Genomic DNA, 13,087 nt, shown 5'->3' with positions numbered 1-13,087 from the left:
TTATTCCACTGTAGGTCCAGGGAGGTGACTGAGTCAGGCAACTGGAGTAAAGAATGCAGTACTGCTAATAACATCATAAAGGAGCCCCTGGCTCAGAATAAATCAGGCTGAAAATACCTCTAGTCTCACTCATATTCTTTCTTCCTTCTCCCAACTCTCCAAATAGCAAAGAGGAGAAGATTTTCCATTTCTACCACCATGCAGATCTCTCAGGTAGCCTCCAGTGAGGAGCTTCCTCTTTGTCCTTCAGTACAATGCAGGTGTCATGAGGGAATGCAGAATGGTTCTCATTCTCAGAGAATCAGGTGGTCCTCATCCCAAAACTATGTGCAGCTTCCTCGAAGTTCTAGTAGCCACATAAATATTTTTGTTATATATTTTAAACAATTGGGAGACTTGCAGAATAAGCATATATTCATTTTTTTCATTCATTCATTTAACAATTATTTATTGAGTACACTTTTTGTGCTAGATACTGTGCTAGGCAGGCACTGGGAAATAGGAATGAACAAAAGCAAAGTTCTTGGCTGGGGCTATAGCTCAGTTGGTAGAGTGCTTGCCTTGCATGCAAAAGGCCCTGGGTTCTATCCTCAGCACCAAAAAAAAAAAAAAAAAAAAGTTCGTATTTCTTAGGAATTTACCTTATGATGCAGGAAACAGAAACACAAGTAAATAAGCACACACCTACACCATATATCCATAAAGATAATGCTATGAGGACTGAAGATCAGCATCACATTTTAGCAAAATAAGCCAGACTCAGAAAGTCAAGGGTCACATGTTGTGTCTCATATGGAGAAGATAGAGAAAGAAAAGTGTGGGGAGAAAAAAGAAAGAAAGAAAGAGAAAAAAAAACCTCATGAAAATAGAAGGGAGACCAGTAGAATTGAAGAAGGAGATCAGGGGGAGGGTGGAGAAGGGGAGTGCTGGGGGAGGAGTTGATCAAATTCTGTTGTGTGCATATACAAACATGTCGGTAATGAATTTTACTGTTATGTATAATCATATAATACCAATAAAGAAATTTAAAATTTTTTTATAAAGGATAACGCTATGAGGAAAGCCACTTAGAAAAATGGAAAAGGGAATTCTGGTAAGGCATGCTGCGGCCATGCCTGAGTTTGTGTTCATGTTTTCAGTAGGGTAAGCAGACAAGGCATCTCTGAAAACAACAATTGCACAGAGACCTGAAGGAAATGAGAGAGCAGTATCCATGCCCATATCTGGGGGCAGCATGTTCCTGATTTTAGGAAGTCCTTAGCTAGTTTTCCTCTCTTTCTATACACCCTAAGTGTTTTCATCCTGTCTCATGACTTTAACACTTTCTGTCCCCTGGTGACTCCAACCAAGATCATTCCCAACTCTGTCTGGTGTGTTCAAGTGTTTGTGGGGCCCCTCACTGGGATGTCTAATACACACAGCTGAAACCAAGCCCCCCCATTCCCCTTCTGCCTGCAATCTGCTCTTCCGGTAGTTTCTTGCTCCCTCAGCAACCCATCCTTTCTTCTCTTCAAGTCAAATATCTTGTACCTGTATTGTACATTGCAAAAAGGTAGAAGAAAGGATTTTGGAAGTGTTTACCATAAAGAAATGATAAAAGTTCAAGTAGGTAAATATGTTTAACCTGATTTAAACATGACATAATATGTACATTATTGCATGTTACATGCCGCTCTATTAATATGGACAGTTTTATGGCTTTTATGTATCAGTTAAAAAGAAAAAAGAAAAATCATAGAAAATAAGATCAAAAAACAATGAAAATAATGTTGGCTTTATCTGACTTCTCTCAAACCCTATATCTAATCTATCAGCTAGAGCATGAGGTACTTATACTGAGAAGAACTAAAAAAGGAGAAAACTTGGAGAAGTTAAATGAAGAAGATGAGGTAAAATAGAAAGTTGAGCAGTAATAGAAGTAACTGTGGGGTAGTATTTGGTAGAATAAAGAAAGCCAAAGCTAAGGGTATGTGAGTTCAGGAACCTCGGGTTGGTGTGAGTTCAGGAACTCGTGCTGATATGAAGTCACATCTTCAATCATGTTTCTATAAAAGAGCTAAACTTTCAGAGTGATCCAAAATATATATTTTAATATGTCTCAATATCAGTGTTAGTTGGCAGAATAAGCCTGCAGTCCCATGAATTAGAAAGATACTATAGGTACCCATGGGGATATTTTACATCAAGTTCACCTAAAGTGTTTCCTATTCTGTGTCTCTGGAAACATTGTGGGACCTGAGGAGGAAGCTGAAAAAGAAGTCATAATATAAAAAATAAAACAGTGAACATTTGAGCCAGTGACAGGAAAACAGACCTCTTTATAGGCATAACTGCAATAAAGTCAAACACTTTGCTAGAACATCAGGGAAGGAAGAGCCTGATAATTTTCTAAGAGATGGTTAATAGTTAAGTATTTCATCCAAATTAATTTGAACAAGAACAATGAAAAGGAAGTTAGTAGTCAGAATCCTTCGGTTTCAATTTGGTATAAGTTTCCCAGTATTCAAATTCTCAGTACAGAAGGTTCTTGCTGTTTTGCTGTATGGAGTTACTGGAAATCACATGCAGATCACCCATAAGAAGAATGGAATAGGGCCATATTTGGGGACAGCATTCTTCACCAGAGGATTCAGTATCAAACCAAGGACAGGTATAACCAAGAATATAAGGTAGGAGTGCTTTTTGGGGCTCTGTAAATTTCCATTTTCCTAGCCACTTATGGTAGAAGTCTTTCCCATACTAGTGACTCCTTCATGGACAGAAGTTGAGTCCTTTAAACATCTTTTTAAAAAGTTCTTTCCTTAGGCTGAATTGCTCTCTTTTTGTGAGATTTTAGGCTGGATCAAGTCATAGGTGTTCTGAATACAGTCCTCAGGTGGCTGACTTCTCAAGCAGGTGATCTTACCAATCGATATCAAGTCTAGACTTCCCATAAAAGAGGTTATTAGAGACTAAGGTAGTTTTCCTTGTGAAATGAAATGAGGTTGGTTATTGGAATCTGAGAGTTAAGTTAGAATTTTTGCAGATGCCATTCATGAGGTTTGTAACCATGGGGAAACTGACCTGCCTTTGCAGATTTCCTCTTCTGTAGAGCACAGATTTAATGTAGAGATTCAACAGATAACATTTTTTTAATAACTGCAATTAGCAGGTACAATAGTACTAATTACCAGTTGTTATACCTTTCCTTCCCCATTTAACAAAAATGATTCAAAGTTTGTGTCTTCCATTTTTTTATGAAGAATTATTTTTTTAGTGTGATGCCTCAAGTGGGGACTGAAGGCACAAACACCAAGAAATTCTTATTCTTATTAATAATAAACTCCCTTATTCACAATAGCCATGATGTGTAAATAACCAAAGTATCCATCAGCAGATGAATATATTACTTTTAAAATGTGATATACACCACCTACAATGGAATATTATTCAACTCTTAAAAAGAAGGAAATTCTTCAATATACAAGGTCATGGGTAATTCTTTAGGACATTAAGTGAAATGAGCCAGTCACAAACAAATGCTACATTATTCTATTTAAATGATGTATGTAAAATGGTCCAATTCATAGCATCAAAGAGAGCAGTGGTGGTTGCCCAGGGCCAGTAGGAATGGGGATTTCCTAACCAACAGGCACAAAGTTTCAGTTAGCAAGATAAATAAGCTCTAGAGACTTGGTATACAAATTATATATATAGTCAACAAAACTGTGTTGTATGCTTAAATTTCTGTTGAGAAGGCAGAACTTTTTATTAATTGTTCTTACCACAATAACATAACATTTTAAAAAATGGTTAACTCCCTTGATCACACCAAATTTGATTTAACTATTCATTTCTATTGATAATATTAGTACCTGTCACAAATCGAATGCTGATTTCCTGCCTTGTACTACAATCAGTCCTTGTCATTCTGCAAACTTCCCAATAAACCCATGAAAAAAGATCTTGTCTTTTTTTCATATTTTAAAAACAAGGAAGCAAATGTAGCCTGCTTGGTGTCACCCAGTTTAAAGTGGCAGAGTGAGGATTCCAACTTAACTTCAGTGCCATGTTCTCGTCTAGAGATTGTAGAGTATCACTCCAGTACTCTAGTTTTGGGGCTGGTGGCATAGTTCAGAGGTACAGTGCATGCTTAGCATGCACAAGGCTCTGGGTTCAATTCCAGCACAAAATAAAAGTAATAATATTAAAATAACAACAATACTACAACTCTAGAACTATACTAACAGAATAGTTTTTGAGATATGAACTACCCTAATAACTGGAGAAATATCTCCTCCCCCAAAAAGTGCAAATCAGGCATAGAAACCATAAGGTGAGATAATGTTTTTATTTCTTATGCTTTTCTTTTTTCTTTCCCCTTTTCCTACCAGAAAACCAGAACTCTAGAATGAGCAGAGATTCCATATCATTTGGAGAAAAATAAATGGCTAGAAATATTACATAACACTTAATTTTTAAAATCATTTATGATTCTCTATCTCTGAAGTAAGTCTCATTTGATCTCCACATTCCCTTTGCCGTCACAGTATTTAATTCCATGAGTCAAAAGAAAAGAAAGGTACAGAATATTTATTAGATCAGCTTAGTCCTTATTGCCATGCTTCCAACCCCTGGCATATTTTCTGTATTTAATCTGTTTACATGTTATTTGCATGTTGCCATGGTAATGCTCATTCCATGATGTGAGAGACCTTAGTGCTGAGGAAGATTTTCTTAATGTTAAACCCTGCATTTTCATTTCCACATTTTATCTTGATGTTACCAGGGCAACCAAAATAATTTCATTTTCTCTTTGAAATTGATGCCCTAAAGGCTGTTATACCTCATGCTGACTCATTTTTGTTCTTAGAATTTTTTTCTAGTTTAATTTCTGCAGCTACTTTCCTTACACAGATGCTTTCTGCTTTTCTTTCTATTATAATCATAGTGGTGCATTGTTGGCATAGTGGTTAAGTATTTGGGGGGATTACAAATCCCACTGGTAATTAAAAAAAGAGCTCTGAACTTTCTCATTAAAAAAATACCAGTTTAAGAAATAGCGGAGGAAAATGTTGGATATATAGAAGCCTATTCAAGTATTTCTTGTCCAAATTTATTTGGGTCTTAGATTATGAATAGCAAATTGCAAGAGTTTGTATGGCAAGAAATTTATCAAGAAAATCTCTCTGAATCTATTCCATTTCTAAATTCATGTTGTATCTAAACAGACATTTGTGCACGTCCATCTTAATTTCTTCATTCCAGAGCATGCTTGGTGGTCTTTTTTTTTTTTCAGGCTTGGTTTTATACCCCATCCTTCTCTGGAAGGTCCCTTGGCAAATTCCCTACAGGAGTTAAATGACTAGTTGGCATGCATCTCTGCCAGTGCTGGTCTGGCTCACACAAACCCCTTTGAATCAGTGTAAAGAGCTGAGGAGCTAAGAAAAGTGATAATGCATTTTTTAAATCTTTTTGCACTTAGCTCTATTGCCCACAGATTCTATTTTAGCTTCTTATTTATCTTTGATCCCCAGTGTTTGGCACTTGGTAGGCAAAAAAAAAAAAATGTTGGAAAAGGGAAGAAGGAAGGAAGGATAGAGAGAAAGAGGAAAGAAGGAAAAGAACGGAAGGACACATCAAAAGAAGGGAAAAATAAAATGAGAAAAGCAAAACTGCAAAGTGTATGAATCTGGAGGACATCATGTTAAGTGAAATAAGCCAGGTACAGAAAGAAAAATGCTGCAGGTTCTCATTCACATGAGATCTAGAAGTTGATCCCACAGAAGAAAAGAGTAGATAGAACAATGGTCACTCCAGACTAGAGGAAAGATAGGGAGGTAGGACAGTAGGGAGGGGTTAAATAGTACCAAAATAAAACTGAATAGAATTCTTTCTTGTCTTCTATAGCCATAGTAGTTTATTATAGTCTACAGTAATTTATTTGTTTTTTAACATTTATTTATTATCTGAAATTCACTTTTTTTAAGAAGCACTATTTGTTTAGTTAGTTATTCTGAGAGAGAGTCTCACTAAATGGCTGAGACTGGCCTCAAATTTACAAGCCTCCAACCTCAGCCTCCCAAACTGCTAGAATTACAGGCATGTACCGCCATGCCCAGCTACAGCAATTTATTATATATTTCAAAATAATTAGAGGAGAAAAAATGTTTCTAACACGTAGAAATTATACATTTTTGAGGTGATGGAAATGCTAATTCCCCTGATTTGATCATTATACATTGTATATATGTATTGAATTGTCATATTGCACACCATAAATATGCACAAATATTAGGTAACAGTTAAAAACTTTTTTAATTCTATGTTTTATTTTTTTAGATTTTGTATTCTCATTTGTTATATTTGACAACAGAATGCATTACAATTTATATTACACATATCTCTGGTTTTATACAGATATCTCTGGTTTTATTCACATCATTCACTTAGTGTAATGATGTTCATCTCATTTCCACCTCCTTTCCTACGCCCATACTTCCTCCACTCCCCTCCCACCCCTTTGCCCTATCTAGAGTTCATCTAATCCTCTTTTGCTCCCCCTCCCAACCCCATATGAATCAGCCTCCTTATATCAGAAAAAATATTTGGCATTTGTTTTTTTGGGATTGGCTGACTTCACTTAGCATTATATTCTCCAACACCATTCATTTACCTGCAAATGCCATGATTTTATTCTCTTTTATCGCTGAGTACTATTCCATTGTGTATATATGCCACATTTTATTTATCCATTCATCTACTGAAGGGCATCTAGGTTGGTTCCACAGTTTAGCTATTGTGAATTGTGCTGCTATAAACATTGATGTGGCTGTGTCCCTGTAGTATACTGTGTCCCTGTAGTATGCTGTTTTGAAGTATAAACCAAGGAGTGGGATAATTGGGTCAAAAGGTGGTTCCATTCCCAATTTTCTAAGGAATCTCCATACTGATTTCGATATTGGCTGCACTATTTTGCAGTCCTACCAGCAATGTATGAGTATGCCTTTTCCCCTACATCCTCGCCAGCACTTATTGTTTGTATTCTTAATAGTTGCCATTCTGAGTGGAGAGAGATGAAATCTTAGAGAAGTTTTGATTTGTATTTCTCTAATTGGTAGAGATGTTGAACATTTTCTCCTATATTTGTTGACTGATTGTATTTCACCTTCTGAGAAGTATTTGTTCAATTCCTTGGCCCATTTATTGATTGGGTTATTTGGTTTTTTGGTGTTCAACTTTTTAAATTCTTTATATACTCTAGAGATTAGCGCTGTGTCTGATGTGGGAGTGGTAAAAATTTGCTCTCAAGTGATAGGCTCTCTATTCAACTCACTGATTGTTTCTTTTGCTGAGAAGAAGCTTTTTAGTTTGAATCCACCCTGTTTATTAATTCTTGATTTTAATTCTTGCACTATAAGAGTCTTATTATGGAAGTAGGGGCCTAACCTGATATGGTGGAGATTTGGCCCTACTTTTTCTTCTATTAGACCTAGGGTCTCTGGTTTAATTCCTAGGTACTTGATCCACTTTGAGTTGAGTTTTGTGCCTGGTGAGAGATAGGCATTTAATTTCATTTTGTTGCATATGGATTTCCAGTTTTCCCTGAACCATTTGTTGAAGAGGCTATCTTTTCTCCAATGCATGTTTTTGGCACCTTTGTCTAATATAAGATAATTGTATTTATGTGAGTTAGTCTCTGTGTCCTCTATTCTGTACCAGTGGTCTACCAGTCAACTTTGGTGCCAATACCATACTGTTTTTGTTACTCTTGCTCTATAGTATAGTTTTAGGTCTGGCATAGTAATGCAACCTGCAAGTACTTTTAGTTTTTCTCTATTTAGAATGAAGTTGGTGGGCTTCTGATGGCATTTATTTATTACATTTATTGATTTCAATGACTGCTTTTTCTATTTCTATGAGGAATGTCATTGGAATTTTGGTTGGAATTGTATTAAGTCTCTATAATGCTTTTGGTTGTATGGCCATTTTGACAATATTAATTCTGCCTATCCAAGAACAAGGAAGATCTTTCCATCTTCTAAGGTCTTCTTTAATTTCTTTCTGTAGTTTTTGTTGTAGAGGTCTTTCACCTCTTTTGTTAGGTTGATTCCCAAGTTGTTTTTTTTTTTTTTTAAGGCTATTGTAAATGGGGTAGTTTTCCTTTCTGGGGGATTTGTCACTGAGATACAGAAATACCTTTGATTTATGGATATGGATTTTGTATTCTGCTACTTTGCTAAATTCATTTACTAGTTCTAGAAGTTTTCTGGTGGAATTTTGCGTCTTCTAGGGATAGAATTATATTGTCGGCAATAGTGTTAATTTCAGTTCTTCTTTTCCTATCTGTATCCCTTTGATTTCTTTCATCTGTCTAATTGCTCTGTCCAGTGTTTCAAGAACTATGTTAAATAGAAGTGGTGAAAGAGTGCATCCCTGTTTTGTTCCAATTTTTAGAGGGAGTACTTTCAGTTTTTCTCCATTTAGAATGAAGTTGGCCTGGGGCTTAGCATAGATAGCCTATATGATGTTGAGATATATTCCTGTTATCCCTAGTTTTTCTAGTGTTTTGAACATGAAGAGGTGCTATATTTTGTTGAGTGTTTTTTCTGCATCTATTGAGTTGATCATATGATTGTTTAAGTCTATTGATGTGATGAATTACATTTATTGATTTCCATATGTTGAACCAAACTTGAATCCCTGGAATGAACCCCACTTGATCGTGGTGCAGGATCTTTTTGATCTGTTTTTGTATTCAATTTTCCAGAATTTACTGAGAATTTTTGCATCTATGTTCATTAGAGATATTGGACTGAAGTTTTCTTTTTTTTAATGTGTCTTTGCCTGGTTTGAGAATCAGGGTGATATTGGCCTCATAGAATGAGTTTGGAAGTGCTCCCTCTATTTCTATTTCTTGAAATAAACTGAAGAGTATTGTCATTAGTTCTTCTTTAAAAGTCTTGTGGAACTCAACTGTGTATCCGTCTGGTCCTGGGCTTTTCTTGGTTGGTGGGCTTCTGATGGCATCTGCTATTTCATCACTTGAAATTGATCTGTTTAAATTGTAAATATCATCATGATTCAATTTGGGCAAACCATATGACTCTAGAAATTTGTCAATGCCTTTGATATTTTCTATTTTATTGGAGTACAAGTTTTCAAAATGATTTCTAATTATCTTCTGTATTTCTGAAGTGTCTGTCGTGATATTTCTTTTGTCATCACGTATGTTAGTAATTTGAGTTTTCTCTCTCTTTCTCTTTGTTAGCATGGCCAAGAGTTTGTCAATTTTATTTATTTTTTCAAAGAACCAACTTTTTGTTTTGTAAATTTTTTCAATTTTTTTTTTTGTTGTTGTTGTTGTTTGTTTCAATTTCATTTATTTCAGCTCTGATTTTAATTATTTCCTATCTTCTGCTGCTTTTGGTGTTTGGTGCTTTTGTTTGGAAGATCTATATCCATTGGTAAAAGAGGTGTTTTAAAGTCACCCAGAATTATTGTGTTGTGGTTTATTTGACTCTTGAACTTGAGAAAAGCTTGTTTGATGAATGTAGCACTCCATTGTTTTGGGCATATAAATTTATTATTGTTATGTCTTATTAAAGAATGTTTCCCTTAAGCACTATGAAATATCCTTCTTTACCCCTTTTGATTAACTTTTGATATGAGGATGTTTCTGCAGTCCATGTAAGTGGTATGATTTTGCCCAACCTTTCACCTTCAGTCTAGATGTCTTTTCCTGTGAGATGAGTCTCCTGAAGGCAGCATATTATTGGGTCTTTTTTTTTTTTTAATCCAATTTGCCAGTCTATGTCTTTTGATTGATAAGTTTAGGCCATTAACATTCAGGGTTATTATTGAGACATTATTTGTTTTCCCAGTGATTTTTGTTGATTTTGGGTATTTAACTTGATTTGGTTTCTCCTTTGTTTAGTTTTTCCTTTAGTGGAATACCTCCCTTTGCTGATTTTCATTGTTGTTTTTCAATTCCTTTTCATGGAATATTTTGCCGAGGATGTTCTGTAGTTAGGTTTTTCTAGTTGTAAATTCTTTTAACTTTTGTTTATCATGGGAGGTTTTTATTTCATTATCAAGTCTAAAGCTTAATTTTTCTGGATATAAGATTCTTGGTTGGCATCCATTTTCTTTCAGAGCTTGATCTGTGTTGTTCAGGATCTTCTAGCTTTCAGGGTCTGGGTTGAAAAATCTGTACATAATCTAATTGGTTTCCCCTTATATGTAATCTGATTCCTTTCTCTCCTGGCTTTTAATATTCTCTCCTTATTCTGTATGTTGGGCATTTTCATTATAATATGCCTTAGTGTGCATCTGTTGTGATTTTGTACATTTGGCATCTTGTAAGCCTCTTAAATTTAATTTTCCAATTCATTCTGCATGTTTGGAAAATTTTATGATAATATTTCATTGAATAGATAGCTCATTCCTTTGGTTTGGACCTCTATGCCTTCCTGTATCCCAATAACTCTTTTAAGTTTGGTCTTTTTATGCTATTCTATATTTCCTGAATGGTCTGCTCATGGTTTCTTACCACTTTCACTGTGTGGTCTACATTCTATTCAAGATTATATATTTTGTCTTTATTATCTGAGGTCTTATTTTCCATGTGGCCTAGTCTATTGGTGATGCTTTCAATTGAACTTTTAATTTGGTTTATTGTTTCTTTCATTTCAAGGATTTCTGTTTGGTTTTCTTTTAGAACCTCTATCTCTCTATTGAAGTAATCTTTTGCTTCCTGCATTTGTTTATGTAGCTCTTTGTCAAAATGATCTTTTACTGACTGTATTTGCTCTCTTATATCATCCTTTAATTCACAAAACACTTTAATTATGTATATCCTGAACTCCTGCTCTGTCATTTCTTCTGCTGTGCTGTCTGTGGATTCTAATAATGTGGTTTCTTGATTTGTTTGGGGCACTTTCTTCCCTTGTCTTTTCATATTGCTTGTGCGTCTTCCCTTCTAGCACTGTGGATCCGAGGCATTACCATTTTTACCCTATAGGCTTATAGTGCTATAAGGATCCAATACCTCTCCTTTGAGGTGAAAGACAATGTTAACAGATCCTAACATAAACAATATACACTCTAAAAACAAATATTTGCTGTTAAGATGTTTACAGTTTGGTCACAATATACAGAAATGGTGAATTCAGTTATTATCTACAATATACTCAGTAGGTTTATAAAAGGGTTTACAGTTTCTGATGGTGAACAAAGAACTGTAGGTGAGGAGTAGGATGATATGCAGAGGTGGTAGGAGGTGAGGATATAGAATTATTATATCTTAGGAAGTGTGAAAGAGAAACCTAAAGAGGAATATTAGTCGCAGAAGAAGAAAAAGGAAGTAATTTGGGGTAGACAATAAGTGGGAAGACAGTAGAGTACATAAAACAAACACACATATATATTAATAAAAATAAAAAATGTTAAAATAGTACAAATTGGTGGGAAAAAAAGAAAACAAAACAACAACAAAACGAATATACAACACATCTGTAATATACTATTGAGACGTGCCAGTCCTCAAAATCCTAATTCATGCAAAGTACTTGGTTTAACATATGTTGGGGATGTGAGGGTAGGAGAATAGAGAGGGAGACGGAAAAAAAAATCTCGAAGGAAGAAACAGGGATTGTTTTGGTTGGAGATCAGTTATCTTTCCTGCTTCCCTTCTCATCCAATAGGTGGGGTCGTCTGTTGTTAGTTGGTATCTCCCTCCCCTCAGGATAGTGAAGGTAACCAAGGTGGAAAGGTTGGTCCTGATTGGAGGGCACCTGGAAGTAGGTTGTGGGACCTATCGATCCCTAAAGAGAGACTGCACCTCACGGATCTCTTTTTGGGTCCACTGGTGTGATGTGAGCACCTGGTCTTTCTTCTTATCTCACCTGAAGACCTCCCAGTTCCTGGTCTCTGTGTTAATCTCTGATCTATATCACACTCACCCTTTCCCTTCCTAATAATGGACCTTTCTCTCAGGGGCTCTTGAGCATGGTGCTTTGGGTGTGCTGCGCACTTGCCCAGCTGAAAGCTGTTTTGTGTTGGGCACTCACTGTGCCAGGGTAGCAGCTGCTGAGGAGAGGGGGTAGCTAGAAACTGGGTACCTGGCCATCCAGAGTTCCAAACTGAGAGTTGCCCACGCTAAAGATGGTGATTAAAGTGACTCGAGATGGAGGTGGTTGCTTTCAGCGAAGGGGGTGTCGGTTCAGGTGGGGGGAGCCAGGCGTTGGCGTTGGACAATGAGTTCATAAAGGAGCTCTATGGTGTGCAATGTGTGGCTGTCAGCTGACTTCAGAGCCTGTATGAAGTTCTCGGGTGCAGACAGGCTCCTGCACATAGAGTACTATCTCCGTTCCTGCAGAGCTCCAAGATGGAAGCTCTGGGGGACCCCCACGTTGGTAGATGGGGGTCCACATGGGAGTGGTGGCCCGAGTTCCTATGCATGCATCATTGATTTCTGCTCTGGTGGGTGGCCAAAAGTTCTGTGTGGGTGCTGATGCCACCGATGATCTCACTTGGGTACCCGGTAGTCCTGCGTGGGCAAGTAGTTGGGAGACCTACTCTGACACTGAAGCCTAGAGTCCTGAACGGCCTGGTGGCCGTGATTCCTGCACAGGAGCACGAATATCACTCACAGAGAAGCAGTATTCTCACTACTTGAGTCCCAGGTCATGGAGCGACACAGAATGCTGCCTCCCTCTGTCCACTATCTTGGATCTACCAGTTAAAAACCTTTTAAAGAAATTTTTAATACAGATCATAGGAGTTTATTCTTTGACAAGAATGGATTTCAGTGTGTAGCTCAGAATTCAGTTCCTAAGGAGGAATTCTGGATGAATTTTGAGTGAGGCGATTACATGGGAGGCTAGCACACATTTGGACAGACATAGGGCAGAAAGCAGTCTTTGACCCCCATCATTAAGTCTTGTATTCATTCCCAGAAAATTGCTGAGCCAACCCTTTCATTGGTAATGGCTGCCACACTGCAATGCTAAAACAATGTTTGCTGCTTGCTATCAAATGTGTTAACTACTAAGCCAGAGCTTTGGGGCATTTTAAATTTCTACACTGAATTAGAGTTGAGGCATCC

At 36.7% G+C, this 13,087-nt stretch overlaps 1 protein-coding gene across 5 annotated transcripts in view; it reads left to right on the top strand.

Annotated features, from left to right (window-relative positions):
• Lrrc8c (leucine rich repeat containing 8 VRAC subunit C) overlaps positions 1–13,087 on the top strand; it is a 97,323-nt gene that overhangs the window by 33,497 nt on the left and 50,739 nt on the right. The window contains exon 1 of one of the 5 annotated variants that reach the window (XM_048814489.1): positions 965–2,669. The exons of the other annotated variants lie outside the window; for them this stretch is intronic. Within the exon in view, the coding sequence (XP_048670446.1) occupies positions 2,443–2,669 (227 nt within the window). The 5' untranslated portion in view covers positions 965–2,442. Of the gene's footprint in view, positions 1–964; positions 2,670–13,087 lie in introns of those variants that run through there. 5 annotated transcript variants of the gene reach the window in all.

This window comes from Marmota marmota, unplaced genomic scaffold, assembly GCF_001458135.2.
Source record: "Marmota marmota marmota unplaced genomic scaffold, marMar, whole genome shotgun sequence".
NCBI classification, from domain to species: domain Eukaryota; kingdom Metazoa; phylum Chordata; class Mammalia; order Rodentia; family Sciuridae; genus Marmota; species Marmota marmota.
The sequence above is the reverse complement of the archived record's forward strand: the minus strand, read 5'-3'. Positions and strand labels throughout refer to the sequence as shown.